The sequence below is a fragment of the Oncorhynchus nerka genome, linkage group LG16 (genome assembly GCF_034236695.1).
Source record: "Oncorhynchus nerka isolate Pitt River linkage group LG16, Oner_Uvic_2.0, whole genome shotgun sequence".
In the NCBI taxonomy this organism is placed as follows: Eukaryota; Metazoa; Chordata; class Actinopteri; order Salmoniformes; family Salmonidae; genus Oncorhynchus; species Oncorhynchus nerka.
This window is the reverse complement of record NC_088411.1, coordinates 27,745,185-27,766,820: the sequence shown is the minus strand read 5'-3', so window position 1 is coordinate 27,766,820 and position 21,636 is coordinate 27,745,185. Positions and strand designations below refer to the sequence as shown.

Genomic DNA, 21,636 nt, shown 5'->3' with positions numbered 1-21,636 from the left:
ACTTTATTTTAAGAATGTGAAATGTCAGAATAATAGTAGAGAGAATTATTTATTTCAGCTTTTATTTCTTTCATCACATTCCCAGTGGGTCAGAAGTTCACATACACTCAATTAGTGTTTGGTAGCATTGTCTTTCAATTGTTGAACTTGGGTCAAACGTTTCAGGTGGCCTTCCACAAGCTTCCCACAATAAGTTGGGTGAATTTTAGCCCATTCCTCCTGACAAAACTGCTGTAACGGAGTCAGGTTTGTAGGCCTCCTTGCTCGCACATGCTTTTTCAGTTCTGCCCACAAATGTTCTATAGGGTTGAGGTCAGGGCTTTGTGATGGCCACTCATATACCTTGACTTTGTTGTCCTTAAGTCATTTTGCCACAACTTTGGAAGTATGCTTGGGGTCATTGTCCATTTGGAAAACTCATTTGCGACCAATCTTTAACTTTAACTGATTGTCTTGAGATGTTGCTTCAATATATCCACATAATTTTCCTGCCTCGTGATGCCATCTATTTTGTGAAGTGCACCAGTCCCTCCTGCAGCAAAGCACCCCCACAAAATGATGCTGCCAAACAGTTCTATTTTTGTTTCCTCAGGTCAGAGGACATTTCTTCAAAAAGTACGCTCTTTGTCCCCATGTGCAGTTGCAAACCGTAGTCTGGCTATTTTATGGCGGTTTTGGAGCAGTGGCTTCTTCCATGCTGAGCGGCCTCCAGGTTATGTCGATATAGGACTCGTTTTACTGTGGATATAGATACTTTTGCACCTGTTTCCTCCAGCATCTTCACAAGGTCCTTTGCTGTTGTTCGTGGATTGATTTGCACTTTTCACACCAAAGTACGTTCATCTCTAGGAGACAGAATGCGTCTCCTTCCTGAGCGGTATGATGACTGCGTGGTCCCATAGTGTTTATACTTGCGTACTATTGTTTGTCCAGATGAACGTGGTACCTTCAGGCATTTGGAAATTGCTCCCAAGGATGAACCAGACTTGTGGAGGTCTACCACTTTTTTCTGAGGTCTTGGCTGATTTCTATTGATTTTCCCATGATGTCAAGCAAAGAGGCACTGAGTTTGAAGGTAGGCCTTGAAATACATCTACAGGTACACCTCCAATTAACTCAAATGATGTCAATTAGCCTATCAGAAGCTTCTAAAGCCATGACATAATTTTCTGGAATTTTCCAAGCTGTTAAAAGTCAACTTAGTGTACGTAAACTTCTGACCAACTAGAATTGTGATATAGTGAATTATAAGTGAAATAATCTGTCTGTAAACAGTTGTTGGAAGAATTACTTCTGTCATGCACAAAGTAGATGTCCTAACCAACTTGCCAAAATTTTAGTTTGTTAACAAGAAATTTGTGGAGTGGTTAAAAAACAAGTTTTAATGACTCCAACCTAAATGTATGTAAACTTCTGACTTCAACTGTACATATGGTAAATTAACAGGAACTATTGTCACCATTGTCAGGACCTTAAACTCATGATTTTGGCAGGCATACAAATGTTATATTACACACACACACACACACACACACACACACACACACACACACACACACACACACACACACCAATCAGGCTCAATTGAGAGCATTTCCTGTGTTTCATGTTAATCTTGTGGAGTGATTTTTCCATTACGTACACAGCAACTCTCTGCTCTGACAGTTAACCTCCCTCCCTCCGCTTCAAATGAGATCCCCATTCAGCCCGAAAGACACAAACACTCAGGCATATGCACACACACATATGCATGTACGTACACGTGCGCGTAGAAACACACACACAGGTTAGTGTTTTTTTGTAATGAAACTTGTCCTGGAGGCAATTCTGCAGAGCGGTTACCAACTGACACAGTCACAAAGCCGTTCATCCTAAACTTAACCTTCACCACACTGCTAACCCTAACCTTAAATTATGACCAAAAAGCACGTTTTTGTTTTCATACATTTTTACAATGTAGCTCACTTTGAATTTGCAGGGGGAAATCTAAATTGAAATTGCTCAGTTCTGCCTCCAGGACTCCAACAATAAATGTCAACTTACGCGTGCACACACGCGTAATTATTATTCACTAGGACCCATGGACCAGCCCATGATCAATAGTGAGTAATACATTTCCTAGAAGTTCTAAAAAGAGACATAATGAGAATAGCTTTGAACATGAGACACGACCCCTGCTGTGCAGACACTGGTTCAAATACTTAGAAGAACAAACTGCCCTTAATATTTATTTCTATCTGGAAATATTGTTGTCTGCCCACGCTAAAGTACACCACGCTAAAGTACACCACGCTAAAGTACACCACGCTAAAGTACACCACGCTAAAGTACACCACGCTAAACTACACCACGCTAAAGTACACCACGCTAAACTACACCACGCTAAACTACACCACGCTAAAGTACACCACGCTAAACTACACCACGCTAAAGTACACCACGCTAAACTACACCACGCTAAACTACACCACGCTAAAGTACACCATGCTAAACTACACCACGCTAAACTACACCACGCTAAACTACACCACGCTAAAGTACACCACGCTAAACTACACCACGCTAAAGTACACCACGCTAAAGTACACCACGCTAAACTACACCACGCTAAAGTACACCACGCTAAAGTACACCACGCTAAAGTACACCACGCTAAACTACACCACGCTAAAGTACACCACGCTAAACTACACCACGCTAAAGTACACCACGCTAAAGTACACCACGCTAAACTACACCACGCTAAACTACACCACGCTAAAGTACACCACGCTAAAGTACACCACGCTAAAGTACACCACGCTAAACTACACCACGCTAAAGTACACCACGCTAAACTACACCACGCTAAAGTACACCACGCTAAAGTACACCATGCTAAACTACACCACGCTAAACTACACCACGCTAAACTACACCATGCTAAAGTACACCACCCTAAACTACAACTGAACCATGTTAACCAAGTCGTTTTAAGTATACAACTACAGCTGAACCATATTAACTAAGTAGTTTTAAGTACATGCCCGATTCCAATGAGAGTTATCCGAGACCTGGGCATTATAATGTTATGTTATTCTTTCTCCAGATTACTACACCTAAATTCTCGAGCTAACACGCAGATACCAAATGGTGTCCATATAGAGAATATGGGCTATTTTCCTTCAGATAATTATTGAAGTTGGTGCAAAAATATACATACTTTGTCAAAAAATCACCTATTGATATAGCAATACATTTTGCATGTTCAAGTTCAACATGCTTAAAGATGGAAATAGGGTGGGTGAATGAGGGAGAGAAAGAGGGAGAGAAAGTGGGAGAGAAAGGGAGAGAAAGGGGGAGAGAAAGGGGGAGAGAGGGAGAGCAAGGCAGAGAAAGAGGGAGAGAAAGCTGGTATACATGAGGACAGTCCGTGGTGTCTGAATAAAGGTCAAACGGAAGTCATGGAGAACAGGCATTACGTGGGACACTCTTCAATGGTATGGTATCTGGGGTAGCTAGACATGGCTGTTTATTTTGATTGTACTCTATGCATTTCACACGCACACGTAGGTGTTATGTTTGTATGTCTGCATAGCGTGTTTATTGCCAGGTTCATTAGTTTCTAGGTTTATGAGTGTGGATGTGAACTGAGCATGTACAGTACACAATATGTGATTGTATACATGGCTTGGTGGTGTATGATTGCGTGTGTATTGTGCTGTGCTCTGTTGTGAATGCTGCCCATAGAGGCTCCAGTCTCACATAAGCTTGTGCAGAGCGAGGAGGACGGACAGATAGCCTGGTGATAGACTCCTCCCCTCTCCCCTCCCCTCCCGTTCCCGTCTATAGTGGCATACAGGCATACAACCAGCCGACTGCATGCCAGTCCAGACTCGTCCCACATCACTAACAGATCAAACTGCTACTGTCTCAAACGAAACTTAGCCACTGTTTTCTTTTCTCTCTCTCAGAAGTGGGGGGTGAGAGGGAGTCATGTACCTACTTCCCAGAGTATTCCCAAAAGGGTTGTTTGTACTCTTGGTTGAAAGTACTCAACAGGTCACAGAGAGGTAAGGCTGAGTCAACTCAGGTTAAGTATGTGGCGTTACGTTAAATGTTGTAGACCTCCCACGCAAAGGTGCGTGCATCACATTTGTCAGTCCTGGCTTTCACTGATTTCATTGATTTGCCAAGTCCGAACAAAGCGAAATCTACTGGACAGAATAGCCTTGAGTGGAAATCATAAAGACATCTTCATTGTCATCCTACGCTCAATGACTACTCTCTGGAAGACAAAGCTGATGCTTGCAGAGCTCTACAATATCACATGCTTGAATAACAAATGGATTTCGTTAAAGGTAGACTCAGCGTTATGACGTTGCAACAAGCATCTCCGCAGATATTGCGATGAGCCCGATGCTTTGCTCTCACACAGTCACACAGGGTATCTGTGCATGTGCGCGGGTTCGCTTCACGCTGCTACAACGTGGTAGCTACGGCACCAAAACAGCCAAGTTTAGCCTTGTGCGTCAATACATTTAGTTGTTGCGGAAATGTACCCACTACTGCTGTTTATTACTTTGTACATCGCTGAGTGTACCTTTCAAGCTAAAACTTGCTCCCTGACATTATTAATAAACACTGAAATAAATAGTCATTCAGACAATACGTCGAATCAAAAAGGCACCAAGGAGGCTGGCTATACTCTGCGCTGCTAAAATCACGTAGCCAGAACCCTTTGATTAGGAACAGGGACAATGAGTCCAGACTGTAGTCTCACCCACTTTCCTGTCTTGAACACAAGCTCACTGCACAGCCCAGAGAGAGAGAGAGAGTAAGCAACAGAGAGAAGGAGAGAGAGTGAACGACAGAGAGAGCCAGAGAGAGAGCCAGAGAGAGAGAGGGAGAGAGAGCAACAGAGAGAAGGAGAGAGAGTGAACGACAGAGAGAGAGGGAGAGAGAGCAACAGAGAGAAGGAGAGAGAGTGAACGACAGAGAGAGACAGAGAGAGAGGGAGAGAGAGCAACAGAGAGAAGGAGAGAGAGTGAACGACAGAGAGAGACAGAGAGAGAGGGAGAGAGAGCAACAGAGAGAAGGAGAGAGAGTGAACGACAGAGAGAGACAGAGGGAGAGAGCAACAGAGAGAAGGAGAGAGTGAACGACAGAGAGAGACAGAGAGAGAGCCAGAGAGAGAGGAAGAGAGAGCAACAGAGAGAAGGAGAGAGAGTGAATGACAGAGAGAGCCAGAGAGAGAGTCAGAGAGAGAGGGAAAGAGAGCAACAGAGAGAAGGAGAGAGAGACAGAGAGAGAGCCAGAGAGAGAGAGGGAGAGAGAGCAAAAGAAAGAGAGCGACGGGGAGAAATGGAGAGAGAGAAAGAGCACCTTCAACCTACAGTACATACTGTAGCCAGACTATTATTCTTTTGATTTTACACAATACACAATTCACACTGGCTGGTCACTTCTTAGCCTGGTAACTACCTACACATATTGACAGATGGAATTTCATGACTTTTCCATGATTTTTATACAAATTTCCATTACCAACAATTGGCAGCGTCTATGTATGTACACTCAGTGGCCAGTTTGTTAGGTACATCTAGTACCGGGTTGGATTCCCTTTGCCTCCAGAACAGCCTGAATTCTTCAGGAAATGGAAACGTTGCTCAATTGGTATCAAGCAACCTAATGTGTGCCAGGAAAATATTCCGCACAACATTACACCACCACCACCATTGTCACTAGGCAGGATGGGGCCATGGACTCATGCTGCTTACGCCAAATCCTGACTTTGCCATCAGCATGACGCAACAGGAACCGGGATTTGTTGGACCAGACAGTGTTTTTCCAATCCTTAATTGTGTGTTGGTGACCGCCTGCCCAATGGAGCTTCTTGTTGTTTTTATCTGACAGTGGAACCCGGTGTGGACGTCTGCTGCAATAATAGCCCATCCGCTACAAGGAAGCACGAGTTGTGTGTTCCGAGATGCCGTTCTGCACACCACTGTTGTACTGCGCCGTTATTTGCCTGTGTGTGGCCCGCTTGTTAACTTGCACGATTCGTGCCATTCTCCTTCGACCTTTCATCAACGTGCTGTTCTCGGCCACAGGACTGCTTCTGACGCTTCTGATGTTTTTTGTTTATCGCACCATTCTCGGTAAACCCTAGACACTGTCATGCGTGATAAGCCCAGGAGGACATCCGTTTCTGAGATACTGGAACCGGCATGCCTGGTTCCAGCTCTCGACCTTTGTCTCTCCCGAGCCCGTACGGGAGTTGTAGCAATGAGACAAGACAGTAACGATTAACAATTGGATACCACGAAATTGGGGAGAAAAAGGGGGTAAAAAAATAATAATAATACAAAATAAAAATAAAGTCGCTTACGTCACCCGTTTTGCCCATTCTAACGTTCAATCCAACAGTAACTGAATGCTTCAATGCATGTCTGCCTGCTTTATATAGCTGGCCAAGGCCACGTGACTCACTGCTAGGAGCGAAACATTTTAACTGAACGTGTCAGCCAGACAGCCACTCACAAAGTAAACTACCGATCAATGTCCATGGTGCTGAAATTGCAACATGTCTATGCGGCTGCATGACTATCAAATCGATGATAGGCTTTCTATGGTGTAATGGCTCAGCTTTGCTTTAGCTAATGGATAAATGTTTATTGGTAGGTCTATTTGGTCGTCATTTTCTCAGGTTAAGCCTAACATTTCACGAAGCTGTACAAGGTGTCGCAATGCTGCCATTTTTAGACTGCTGGCTGGTGGTGATAATGCAATTACTTTTTCAGTAATTCATGTTGGAAATTTAAACACTGCAGATTGTCAAATACCTTTTCCATACAACAGAATACTAATCAGCTACCAATAGATTTTTTAGAATATACAGCTGTCCTGTATAGGCTACCTGAACGTGCAAGACTTGAGCCATCCTTGTGCTCTCTCCCAGCCCCAGATAGAAAGTTGTTGTGTGGAAAAACAGTCTATTAATGCCAAATAATACAGTCAGTCCACCCTCAAAACACTAGTTTACTAGGGCTTGTTTCATTATGCAGTGTACTATCTAGAGCTATATACTGTATTTAGCTGCTATTTACACTACCGGTCAAAAGTTTTAGTACACCTACTAATTCAAGGGTTTTTCTTAATTTTTAACTCTTTTCTACATTTTAGAATAATAGTGAAGACATCAAAAATATGAAATAACACATATAGAATCATGAAGTAACCAAAAAAGTGTTAAACAAATCAAAATATATTTATATTTGAGATTCTTCAAATAGCCACCCTTTGCCTTGAAGGACACATTTGCTAAGCACTTGTTGGCTGCTTTTCCTTCACTCTGCGGTTGGACTCATCCCAAACCATCTCAATTTGGTTGAGGTCGGGGGATTGTGGTGCAGCACTCCATCACTCTCCTTCTTGATAAAATAGCCCTTACACAGCTTGGAGGTGTGTTGGGTCATTGTCATGTTGAAAAACAAATGATAGTCCCACTAAGCCCAAACAAGATGGAATGGCGTATCGCTGCAGAATGCTGTGGTAGCCATGCTGGTTAAGTGTGCTTTGAATTCTAAATAAATCATCAGAAAAGCACCCCTACACCATAACACCTCCTCCTCCATGCTTCACGGTGGGAAATACAAATGCGGAGATAATCCTGTAATGGTTTTCCTCCTCTTCGTCTGAAGAGGAGAGGCGAGAAGGATCGGAGGACCAATATGTGGCGTAATAAGTGTCCATGGTTGTTTATTAAAACACATAAACTGAACACTTCAATTTACAAAAACAACAAATGTGAAAACCGAAAACAGTACCGTGTGGTGTAAAACATAGACACGGAAACAATCACCCACAAAAACACAACCAGGCTACCTAAGTATGATTCCCAATCAGAGACAACTAACGACACCTGCCTCTGATTGAGAAACATACTAGGCCGAACACAGAAAAACAACCTAGACACACAAAACATAGAATGCCCACCCAGCTCAAGTCCTGACCAACACTAAAACAAGGAAAACACAAAAGAACTGTGGTCAGAACGTAACAAATCCGTTCACCTACTCTGCGTCTCACACAGTGGTTTGAATCAAAAATCTCCCATTTGGACTCCAGGCCAAAGGACAAATTTCCACCGGTCTAATGTCCATTGCTCGTGTTTCTTGGGCCAAGCAAGTCTCTTATTCTTATTGGTGTCCTTTAGTAGGGGTTCCTTTGCAGCAATTCGACCATGAAGGCCTGACTCACAGTCTCCTCCACAGTGTCTGTTATTTGAACTCTGTGAAGCATGTTTTTGGGCTGCAATTTCTGAGGCTGGTAACTCAAATAAACCGTATCCTCTGCAGCAGAGGTAACTCTGGGTCTTCCATTCCTGTGGTGGTTGTCATGAGAGTCAGTTTCATCATAGCGCTTGATTGTTTTTGCGACTGCACTCAAAGTTCTTGAAATGTTCCGTATTGACTGACCATGTCTTAAAGTAATAATGGACTGTCGTTTCTCTTTGCTTATTTGAGCTGTTATTGCCATAATATGAACTTGGTCTTTTCCCAAATAGGGCTATCTTCTGTATACCACCCCTACCTTGTCACAACACTACTGATTGGCTCAAACGCATTGAGAAGAAATACATTGCACAAATTAACTTTTAATAAGGCACACCTGTTAATTGAAATGCATTCCAGGTGACTACCTCATGAAGCTGGTTGAGAGAATGCCAAGAGTGTGCAAAGCTGTCATCAAGGCAAAGGGTGGCTATTTGAAAAATGTCAAATCTAAAATATATTTTGATTTGTTTAACACTTTTTTGGTTACTACATAATTCCATAAGTTTATTTCATCCATATGTGTTATACAATGTGGAAAATAGTACAAATAAACAAAAAGCCTTGAATAAGTAGGTGTTCTAAAACTTTTGACCAGTAGTGAAGGTCCTATTTATAAACTTTTAAAAATAAAAATTACACATCAAATAGACTTACAGTGAGGAAAAATGTAGTCGGCTTGATGATAAATTCAGCCACTATTTATTGTTGAACTCAGCAGGTTTTGTCTGGCTAATAGCCTACACATATAGGCTGCAATATTCAAGGTAAATTCAATTAAGCCTAAATCAAATTAAATCCAACATGAGAGGCTCCCCTGGCCTGTAGGTCCAGGTTGTGGTCCCGACAGTTTTCTATAGTGAGTGTTGCCAACCCAGGCAGTCTGTCCTAAGACATTGTGCATTATATGTCCATTGCGCTGCACACAATTTAAACTTAGTCTTGAATGATGAATGCCAAGATCTTCCAGAGATAAGGGGCAGTTAATACTGCAACCACACAACTCAAACGCCGGTTCACCAATATGAATCAAAATCAAAAACCGCTTTATTTGCTCAAGCTCTCCAGAACTGTTGTCCGCTAAATATGATAAACTGTTTGCATCTGCTAATTTATTAGCTGTCCAGTATCTGACCTGTCTTCAGAGCTTCCTATAGGAAATGAAGGAGAATGAGAGGCTCAATTAAAGATGTTGCAGAACTGCTGTATTTGAATCACCACTCCCTTCTGCCCAGTTTCCCTGATGTTGCTAAGGTAACTAAGCTGTTTTTAGCATCCCTGTAACTGTCTCTTCTGCGAAGAGATGGTTTTCTAAACTAAAACTTATCAAGAACTACCTAAGACGCTTTAGGTTCTTGGTCTGATATGCACTTTTGATCATCTGAGTAACCTCCACTCATTGCACTGGCACCGTCGTAGTCTTGACCACGGCATTTGTTTGCCGATATTCCCCTTGTACAAACCAGTTAAATTTTTGATTTTTCAAGACTTGGGGCACTTTTTCAGACACATTCCTGAAGCCCAAGAAACAAACACTTTGCTTCCTAGTACATATGGAAATGAAAAATGTTCATGAATGAATGACTTTTTAAGGGTTACTGTCAAGATGATTTATTACATAAAAAATGTTTAGGCATCGAAGACTGGCGCATGGGCCCCCAGAGCTTGTGCCCCCCCCCCCACCTTGTGGGGGCTGCGGAGAGTGTCCGGTATGCCAGTGCATGGGGTCAACCCTCAGTCTGGAGAGCTACTGGGTGTGCAGACTTTTCATCAAGCCCTGCTCAAACACATCAGAGACAGCTTATCAAGGTCCGGTTAAGCAGCTCATTGTAAAATGTGGTTTGTTAGAGGGGGACTGGAATAAAAGCCTGCACACCCATTGGCTCTCCTGGAAAATGATTGACCAGCCTTGATGTATAAACATTGCAACATTACAACCAAATACGTTTCATGCCTTTGTAACAGTATGACTTTAGACCGTCCCCTCGCCCATACCCGGGCTCGAACCAAGGACCCTCTGCACACATCAACAACAGTCACCCCTCGAAGCATCGTTACCCATCGCTCCACAAATCCACGGCCCTTGCAGAGCAAGGGGAACTACTACTTCAAGGTCTCAGAGCAAGTGACGTCACCGATTGAAACGCTATTTAGTGCGCACCACCGCTAACTAAGCTAGCCGTTTCACCGTGATTGACCTGAATCCCAACTAATACAATGGCGAAGTGAATTGTTCATTTTGTCAAAAAGAATAGTCTAAATGAATCATATGAATCGTTCAAGAAAGTGAATCAACTTTGTATGGCCTTATTTGCTAGTGTCAGTGGAAAGCTTTTCGGGAAATGACTAGCAGACTAAACTCGACTTGAGTTGAGTCCGCTAGGACATGACAAAAATATGAATACATGCTAACAATAGCTAAACAGTTATCTAGAGTACAAGGTATGTTTTGAATTGGCTACCAAGTATGTTTTGAATTGGCTAGTCTGTTCTCTATCATATTTTAAAGGCTACCTGTCTCTCTCTCCTTGAGCAATGCCCCACTCGTCTCGCACTCGCAGGTGATGTGCACAAACACTCTAAAGTGTCATTCCAACCCTGGCTGATATGTTGATTTTTATTTCATTGATCAAATATATATTTTAAATTGTTTCTAAAGAAATTACATTAACAGAAATTATGACTTTAGGAATTGTTTTCTTTACAAAACGTTTCTGCCTGTAGGTGACACAATAACACTAATCTATCCATTAACCAAGGTACCTTTGGGTGTACAGCCAATACTAAATAATACCTGCATTGCACATTCAGTGTAAGGAGACGATTCATAGCATTGTTTGTCAGTTGGCCTAATGTTATGCATGTGGCTCACTCTAAGAGGATAAATCATGACCCCTGGAGTTACAGACTAAACAGAAGACTGTAGATTGCCCTCTGAGTGCTAATTGTCTGAATCAGAGAGGGCCAGTATACTGACAAATACCTAGTGAGTGGGCGAGTAAGTGAGTGAGTTACTGAGTGAGTTTGTTAGTTAGTGAGTGGGTGAGTGAGTGAGTAAGAGAGTGAGAGAGTGAGTGAGTGAGAGAATGAGTGAGTGAGTGAGTGAGTGAGTGAGTGAGTGGTGAGTGAGTGAGTGGGTAAGAGAGTGAGTGAGTGAGTGAGTGAGTGAGTGAGTGAGTGAGTGAGTGAGTGAGTGAGTGAGTGAGTGAGCGAGTGGGTGAGTGAGTGGGTAAGAGAGTGAGCGAGTGAGTGAGTGAGTGAGTGAGTGAGTGAGTGAGTGGTGAGTGAGCGAGTGAGTGGGTGAGTGAGTGGGTAAGAGAGTGAGAGAGTGAGTGAGTGAGTGAGTGAGTGAGTGAGTGAGTGAGTGAGTGAGTGAGTGAGTGAGTGGGTGGGTGAGTGAGTGGGTAAGAGAGTGAGAGAGTGAGTGAGTGAGTGAGTGGTGAGTGAGTGAGTGAGTGAGTGGGTGAGTGGGTGAGTGAGCGAGTGAGTGGGTGAGTGAGTGGGTAAGAGAGTGAGAGAGTGAGTGAGTGAGTGAGTGAGTGAGTGAGTGAGTGAGTGAGTGAGTGAGTGAGTGAGTGAGTGAGTGAGTGGGTGGGTGGGTGAGTGAGTGAGTGAGTGAGTGAAAGAGAGAGTGAGTGAGTGGGTGAGTGAGTGAGTGGTGAGTGAGTGGGTGAGTGAGCGAGTGAGTGAGTGGGTAAGAGAGTGAGAGAGTGAGTGAGTGAGTGAGTGAGTGAGTGAGTGAGTGAGTGGGTGGGTGAGAGAGTGAGTGAGTGAGTGGGTGAGTGAGTGAGTGAGTGAGTGGGTGAGTGAGTGGGTAAGAGTGAGTGAGTGAGTGAGTGAGTGGTGAGTGAGTGAGTGAGTGGGTAAGAGAGTGAGAGAGTGAGTGGTGAGTGAGTGAGTGAGTGAGTGAGTGAGTGAGTGAGTGAGTGAGTGGGTGAGTGAGTGAGTGGGTAAGAGAGTGAGTGAGTGAGTGAGTGAGTGAGTGAGTGAGTGGGGGGGTGACTTTATTTTCCTCTGTATTCCATTGGAGCCTGGCTGTTTCCTTTAGAATGACTAAGTCCAGGAAGAGAGGAGTTGACGAAGCCTTAATTCAATACAGCATTACGCTTTAAATGTTAGGAGGTCATGGTGGTGGAGGTGAAAACAGACTGGGTGGGTTTCAAACTCCCAACTCCCAACCACGGGTGGTTGAAGGGTCCTCAGGTCAAGATGGGCACCAAGAACACTGGGCACAGAAACTCCTAGAAAGCCCATGTACTGTAGGTGGTGGCTGTTTAGAGTTGGGTCTACTCAAAGCGTTGGAGACTGATAGCTACCAGAAGAGAACTACTGTCCACAGGGGCAACATAGTTGATAGCTACCAGAAGAGAACTACTGTCCACAGGGGCAACATAGTTGATAGCTACCAGAAGAGAACTACTGTCCACAGGGGCAACATAGTTGATAGCTGCCAGAAGAGAACTACTGTCCACAGGGGCAACCTAGTTGATAGCTGCCAGAAGAGAACTACTGTCCACAGGGGCAACATAGTTGATAGCTGCCAGAAGAGAACTACTGTCCACAGGGGCAACATAGTTGATAGCTACCAGAAGAGAACTACTGTTCACAGGGGCAACATAGTTGATAGCTGCCAGAAGAGAACTACTGTCCACAGGGGCAACATAGTTGATAGCTGACAGAAGAGAACTACTGTCCACAGGGGCAACATAGTTGATAGCTACCAGAAGAGAACTACTGTCCACAGGGGCAACATAGTTGATAGCTGCCAGAAGAGAACTACTGTCCACAGGGGCAACATAGTTGATAGCTGACAGAAGAGAACTACTGTCCACAGGGGCAACATAGTTGATAGCTACCAGAAGAGAACTACTGTCCACAGGGGCAACATAGTTGATAGCTGCCAGAAGAGAACTACTGTCCACAGGGGCAACATAGTTGTGCAGCCCAGAGGGAGTCTGGGTTTGTGTGTGGTAAACGACAGTGAGATGAGAGGATAAACAGAGTGCCAGAAACAGGATAAATCAGCACTGGCAGTAAACAACCTGGTATAAACACAGGCTCCATGGCCCCGAACAACACACAACACAACATAAACCCGTTAGAACTTTGACCCAGTTCAGTTGAAAGTTCAGTCTGCTTTGGACTCCCTAAGTCCTGTATCAAGCATCTCAGAGAAGTGTTGGTTTATGATCAGTTTTACATTTAAGATCCCAATGAATAAGATTTCAAGGACGAGGGGATCTGATGTTAGATCAGTAGTCCTACTCTGAGATGATTGATACATAAGGCCCCTGATCCCAAGTCAGATTCTCTTCACTCAAAGTTAGCGTGAGACCGAAATCTGGACTGTACATCTTTATTATTATTTGGGGGGGAAAGTGGGAATAAATTTGGATTGAATCTACTGTCTTGTTACAATGATGTTATGATTTGTCATGGTGATGCATTCTGATAGTCTGTCTGTGTTGTTATTGGTTGACAATGATGCTGTGACTGTCACCGGTAGAAAATAGTTACTTCTGGGAAGGATGTTGATTGGCAGAGGAGAGAGTGAGTTAGTGTTGGCCCAGTCTTACCACAGATATTCTTCTCCCCCCCACAGTCCTTGGGTTAGGGACATACTGGGCTACTGTACCTGGATTTCAGCCCATAACAGAATAGTCATCATTGAACAATTACTGTATTAGTGAGGCAAATGAGTCAAGTTGAGTTCAACTGGGTTGAATATAATTTGACATAATAGAATTCAGATAGCATTGGAATTGGAATGTTGAAATAACAGGATGGCGTTATGGAATACTGTAGGTCTATCATTATAAGCCTGGCCCCAGATCAGTCTGTCATGTTTGGCAAAACAATTACAATAAAGGGAGCAAAAAAATCACAAACTGATCTGTAACTAGACGAGGGTAGCAAAATGTGTGTTTTTATTTTATTTAAACTTTATTTAATTAGGCAAGTCAGTTTTAAGAAGAAATTATTATTTACAATGACAGCCTACCGGGGAACAGTGGGTTAACTGCAAAATTCCAGTAACTTTCTGAAAACCCCCAGGTGTTTTCCAGAATTTCCAGAATTCCAGGATGTTAACAGAATGTTGCAACCCTTAACCAGGCTAGTATGACATGGTGACGTGTAGAGCCTTAGAGTCGGGTTAAGTCTTTCTGTATACAATGTTATTAGGTGCTACCACTAACAGTGTGTGTATGTGTGTGTGCGTGTGTGTGTGTATAGGGGTGTGTATGTGTGTATATGTGTTTGTGTGTATATGTGTCTATGTGTATGTGAGCACGCGTGCGTACGTGCCTGTGTGTATTTGTGTGTGTGTTACCTGTAGATTACTCCATGTTGGTGAAGGAACATGAGGGCAGACGTGACCTCGGCGGCATAGAAGCGAGAGCGCGCCTCGTCAAACTTCCTGGAACGCTGGATCTGGAACATAAGGTCTCCTCCGTTCACGTACTCCATCACAAAGAACAGACGGTCCTGGAGATGGAGGGAGAGGAGGAGAGACAGAGAGAAAGACAGTAAGACAAGAAGAAGGGTTACATCTTTTTCACCCATGATTAAAACAACCACTACAAAGACCAGATAATAGTTTTACTATGTGTCGCAAAGAATAAAGAGTTAATGATCAGATCGCATTGTGGAAGTAGACTGTTACAAATATCATGTAGCTAGTCAATTCAGCTCAATAAAGATTGAACTGTAGTTCGACAGTCTGACCCTCTGAGTAGAACCAGTATTGCCGATCTGCATTAGAGTATATTAAACAAAACTTAACCCTGCATTAAACCCTCCACACTTCCACCTTTACAAATAACTGTGATCCTTATGGTCAACAATCAATACCTGCCTCTAAGGCTAAGCCCCCCAGCCATCCCCACCCGACCCACAGCCCCTATTCTCCAGGCACAGAGAGCTGTCTCTCGGGGAACAACGGTTTCTCCAGGCACAGAGAGCTGTCTCTCTGGGAACAACGGTTTCTCCAGGCACAGAGAGCTGTCTCTCGGGGAACAACGGTTTCTCCAGGCACAGAGAGCTGTCTCTCTGGGAACAACGGTTTCTCCAGGCACAGAGAGCTGTCTCTCTGGGAACAACGGTTTCTCCAGGCACAGAGAGCTGTCTCTCTGGGAACAACGGTTTCTCCAGGCACAGAGAGCTGTCTCTCTGGGAACAACGGTTTCTCCAGGCACAGAGAGCTGTCTCTCTGGGAACAACGGTTTCTCCAGGCACAGAGAGCTGTCTCTCTGGGAACAACGGTTTCTCCAGGCACAGAGAGCTGTCTCTCTGGGAACAACGGTCCCCTTCCTGAATTCCAGCTCCCCATATAGGAAATCAGATTGAGGAGGGCGGGTGGTGGGTATATAAAAAGGCCTCTATATAAGAAAGGAGTGGCCCCGTCCGAACCATTGTTTAACGCCACATGGGTCACGAAGCTATAAGAACCAATGACACATATTCCATCATTCCTATTACAATGGTGCTTAACCCAGCAATCGAGAAAAATACCTTCATTAGATACTCGTCTTCCACAACTGGGAATTTACAGATGGTCCTAGGTAGTATTAAGACATAAGGAGGATTTCTCCAAATGTTGACACCCCACCTACAGATCTGTATTACCGACACCCCACCTCGGGGCTCCCGAGTGGCGCAGCGGTCTAAGGCACTGCATCTCAGTGCAAGAGGCTTCACTACAGTCCCTGGTTTGATTCAAGGCTGTATCACATCCGGCCGTGATTGGGAGTCCCATAGGGCGGCGCACATTTTGTAAATAAGAATTTGTTCTTAACTGACTTGTCTAGTTAAATATAAGTTTTGTACACCCTGATCTGTTTCGCCTGTCTTTGTGATTCCACCTCCCTCCAAGTGTCACCCATCTACCCCATTATCCCCTGTGTATTTATACCTGTGTTCTCTGTTTGTCTGTTGCCAGTTCGTCTTGTTTGTCAAGTCAACCAGCGTTTTTGTTCTCAGCTCCTGCTTTTCCCATCCTCTCTTTTTCTCGCACTCCTGGATTTGACCCTTGCCTGTCCTGACTCTGAGCCCGCCCGCCTGCCGGGCCACTCTGCCTGCCCCTGAGCCTCCTGCCGAGCTGTACCGTTGCCCCACCTCTGGTTTACTGACCCCTGCCTGCCTTGACCTGTCTGTTGCCTGCCCCTGTTGGATTATTAAACCATTGTTAATTTGATGTTGTCTGCATCTGGGTCTTACCTTCATACCTGATATATCAAATCAAATCAAAGTTTATTTGTCACGTGTGCCGAATACAACAGGTGTAGTAGACCTTACAGTGAAATGCTTACTTACAGGCTCTAACCAATAGTGCAAAAAAGGTATTAGGTGAACAATAGGTACGTTTTGAAATAAAAACAACAGTATAAAGACAGTGAAAAACAGTAGCGAGGCTATAAAAGTAGCGAGGCTACATACAGTAGTGAGGCTATATACAGTAGCGAGGCTACATACAGTAGTGAGGCTATATACAGTAGAGAGGCTATATACAGTAGTGAGGCTATATACAGTAGAGAGGCTATAAAAGTAGCGAGGCTACATACAGTAGAGAGGCTATATACAGTAGTGAGGCTATATACAGTAGAGAGGCTATAAAAGTAGCGAGGCTACATACAGTAGTGAGGCTATATACAGTAGCGAGGCTACATACAGTAGTGAGGCTATATACAGTAGAGAGGCTACATTCAGTAGTGAGGCTATATACAGTAGTGAGGCTATATACAGAACCGAGGCTACATACAGTAGTGAGGCTATATACAGTAGCGAGGCTATATACAGACACCGGTTAGTCAGGCTGATTGAGGTAGTATGTACATGTAGATAAGGTTAAAGTGACTATGCATATATGATGAACAGAGAGTAGCAGTAGCGTAAAAGAGGGGTTGGCTGGTGGTGGGTGGGACACAATGCAGATAGCCTGGTTAGCCAACGTGCCAGAGCACTGATTGGTCGGGCTAATTGAGGTAGTATGTACATGTACAATCTCTCAAACACTGTGTGACAACTGCTGATGTATGAAAGGGCTGAAGTTTGAGAACCAGCTCATCATATCCTATACTAGAATCCATGCTCATATATACATATTATATTACCTTTAATGACCTTCAGTAAATAACCAGACTGAGACTCCTCAATCAGCAAGTACTAGACCTGCTCCTACACAGAGTGCAGTACTACAGGATAGGATATGATGAGCTGGTTCTCAAACTTCAGCCCTTTCATACATCAGCAGTTGTCACACAGTGTTTGAGAGACACTCGCCCAAAACCCTAAAGAGCAAGCAATGCAAATCTGTTATGAATCACGGAGATCAATGTGGTTTAAGAATTTAAGTGACATGGGGAGACTAGAATGCTTAGTGTTACAATATTAGTGTGATGCTTGGCCTCTGCTTCATTGACTACAGCCTTGAACTGTACAACCAAACACAGGAGAAAATAAGCTTCTCTCACACTGCTAGGGGAATGGTAGGCTACCCTCTCACACTGCTAGGGGAATGGTAGACTACCCTCTCACACTGCTAGGGGAATGGTAGACTACCCTCTCACACTGCTAGGGGAATGGTAGACTACCCTCTCACACTGCTAGGGGAATGGTAGACTACCCTCTCACACTGCTAGGGGAATGGTAGACTGCCCTCTCACACTGCTAGGGGAATGGTAGACTACCCTCTCACACTGCTAGGGGAATGGTAGACTACCCTCTCACACTGCTAGGCGAATGGTAGACTACCCTCTCACACTGCTAGGGGAATGGTAGACTACCCTCTCACAATGGTAGACTACTGCTAGGGAATGGTAGACTGCCCTCTCACACTGCTAGGGAATGGTAGACTACCCTCTCACAGGGGAATGGTAACCACCTCTCACTGCTAGGGGAATGGTAGACTACCCTCTCACACTGCTAGGGAATGGTAGACTACCCTCTCACACTGCTAGGGGAATGGTAGACTACCCTCTCACACTGCTAGGGGAATGGGGGAATAGACTACCCTCTCACACTGCTAGGGGAATGGTAGACTACCCTCTCACACTGCTAGGGGAATGGTAGACTACCCTCTCACACTGCTAGGGGAATGGTAGACTACCCTCTCACACCGCTAGAGGAATGGTAGACTACCCTCTCACACCGCTAGGGGAATGGTAGGCTACCCTAGGGGAATGGTAGGCTCCCTCTCACACTGCTAGGGGAATGGTAGACTACCCTCTCACACTGCTAGGGGAATGGTAGAATCTCACACTGCTAGGGAATGGTAGACTACCCTCTCACACTGCTAGGGAATGGTAGACTGCTAGGGGAATGGTAGACCCCTCTCACACTGCTAGGGGAATGGTAGACTACCCTCTCACACTGCTAGGGGAATGGTAGACTACCCTCTCACACTGCTAGGGGAATGGTAGACTACCCTCTCACACTGCTAGGGGAATGGTAGACTACCCTCTCACACTGCTAGGGGAATGGTAGACTGCCCTCTCACACCGCTAGGGGAATGGTAGACTACCCTCTCACACTGCTAGGGGAATGGTAGACTACCCTCTCACACCGCTAGGGGAATGGTAGACTACCCTCTCACACTGCTAGGGAATGGTAGACTACCCTCTCACCCTACCCTCTCACACTGCTAGGGGAATGGTAGACTACCCTCTCACACTGCTAGGGGAATGGTAGACTACCCTCTCACACTGCTAGGGAATGGTAGACTACCCTCTCACACTCTCACACTGCTAGGGGAATGGTAGACTGCCTTCTCACACTGCTAGGGGAATGGTAGGCTACCCTCTCACACTGCTAGGGGAATGGTAGGCTGCCTTCTCACACTGCTAGGGGAATGGTAGACTACCCTCTCACACTGCTAGGGGAATGGTAGACTACCCTCTCACACTGCTAGGGGAATGGTAGACTACCCTCTCACACTGCTAAGGGAATGGTAGACTACCCTCTCACACTGCTAGGGGAATGGTAGACTACCCTCTCACACTGCTAGGGGAATGGTAGACTACCCTCTCACACTGCTAGCGGAATGGTAGACTGCCCTCTCACACTGCTAGGGGAATGGTAGACTACCCTCTCACACTGCTAGGGGAATGGTAGACTACCCTCTCACACTGCTAGGGGAATGGTAGACTACCCTCTCACACTGCTAGGGGAATGGTAGACTACCCTCTCACACTGCTAGGCGAATGGCAGACTACCCTCTCACACTGCTAGGGGAATGGTAGACTGCCTTCACTTGGTTGTTAATACTACATTCAGTAGGAGATGAGGAGAAGACTACATGTGGTAAAGCATTGTTACAGTGTAAACTGCTTATGGGTGCTGCACTATAGCTGTCCTCTGCTACATCGTCTCCAACCTAATGTGTGTATGTGTGTGTACATCGGAGTGTTGGATAGAGCAGAAGACACATTTCTGTGCTGCAAACGTATGTTCTGTCCAGTAAATGAGTGTTCTTTTTTTTCAGGACATTGAGAAATTTAGCAATTTAGTTGACTCGTGGTGCTTTCAGTATTTTATCAAAGCTATAAAACTCTCTGAACAGTTATTCGAACCATTTTTCCCAGCTGAAGCCTTACATTTCCAGCAGTCCACCTCAGCATTTTTTCTCATTCTGAAAGCTAATTTAAACAGGATGCTGAAATAGTTTGTTTAAATGTGTCCGAGTCAGACCAAGTCCCACCCAATCAAATGTGAATAAACATTTCCTTCTTCTAATTAAAAAAGGTACAGATACTGGCTTCCCAGCGCCGACACAGAGAAAAGCCCCGATGGCCAGATTACCGCCAAGACCCAAAACAATCTGTGTGTGTGTGTGTGTGTGAGGGGGTGTATTGAACAACCCAATCATGATTTCCTTCAGCTCTATTCAAAGGATATGTTCATAACATTTACAATGGGAAGGTACATGTTGAGGTTGGTCTGGGCATTAATGGTTTCATTTAATTGCATGTTCTGACAAGCAGTTTCTCAAGACATGAACATTAATATACCCATCAGTATAGTACAGAAAAAAAAGAAAGTCAGATTGAACTTTCATTTCTTTGAGAATTGGTGTTCAATTATTTTCCACCACAGTTTAAGTAATTACAGTAGGAGATTACCACACAGTTCTTTCCCGTTAAAAACTAGGCAGCTTTGTGACGCTGATAGCAGCAGGAAATCATTATAATTTCGGTACAGAGCGTATTGTGTGTGGCCCTGGACACAGCTCAAGAATGTTTATCCTTAAGCCCAGAACAGCAGGCTGACCCTGCTCACTGAGACACACTCACTGGCCAGAGGAATACACACACATGCGCACACACACACATGCGCACACACACACACACATGCGCACACACACACACACACACACACACACCTTCATTAAGTGTAAAACATGACTCATGAGAGACACAAACTGATGTAATTAAAGTCTGTAACATAGTCACCCAAACACATCCACATGAGGACAGACACGCACATACTGTACACACACAGGACAATCACTCAACCTCTCACCCGCTCCTACTCATTCTCATTCATAGATTAAGTGCATGCACACACTGACACGCGCACACACACACGCACACACACACACACACACACACACACACATAGTACTCCCATTACCCCCAGTCTCCCTCCACAGGCGCTGTGTCCCATTACATTATGAAAAATGTGTTTCACATGAAATGAATCAAGGCAAACTATTCAATTACAGAACAATACTTTTTTCCTGAGCTGTCAAGTCTGACTCACTGCTCTGATGGAAGCTGAGGTTCTCTCTGTGATACTGAAGAGAATGATGGTGAACTCCATCCGACTGCAGTCCTTCTCTGACTTCTGGACACAAACACATTTGTACAGACATATTCTCACACAAACTTGCACTGTAAAAAATGCTGGGTAAATTTGGATTGTTTTGGTAACCCAGCACTGGGTAAATATTGGACAGAACACATGCTGGGTTGTTTTGACCCAGCCAGTTGGGTTGCGTGCATAACCCACCAAGTTGGGTTGTTGGGATTAGCCAAACATGGGTTCATTTAACTGCCAGTTGGGTCTTTTTTACTCTCATGCTGGAGTGACCTAGCAGCTGTTTTTTTAATGTAATCGTTAGGTTATTTTCATGAGGTGTGGCTTATTAGTTGCGTGGCTTTCAGCTAGATCTTATTGGCCATCCGTGAGAACACGGGTGGTCTTACGTTTACATCCTGCAAATTCAAAGTTTCCTTATTATTTTTTACACATTCTTCTATAAAAGTATGATTCGTTTAATAAGTTACACCACCTTATTGCCTAATAAGGTACATTATAAACTGAG

At 44.4% G+C, this 21,636-nt stretch overlaps 1 protein-coding gene across 2 annotated transcripts in view; it reads right to left on the bottom strand.

Annotated features, from left to right (window-relative positions):
• LOC115144498 (protein kinase C epsilon type) overlaps positions 1 to 21,636 on the bottom strand; it is a 165,249-nt gene that overhangs the window by 22,091 nt on the left and 121,522 nt on the right. For both annotated transcript variants that reach the window (XM_065002559.1, XM_065002558.1), the window contains exon 11: positions 14,647 to 14,801. In XM_065002559.1, the coding sequence (XP_064858631.1) occupies positions 14,647 to 14,801 (155 nt within the window). The remainder of the gene's footprint in view (positions 1 to 14,646; positions 14,802 to 21,636) is intronic.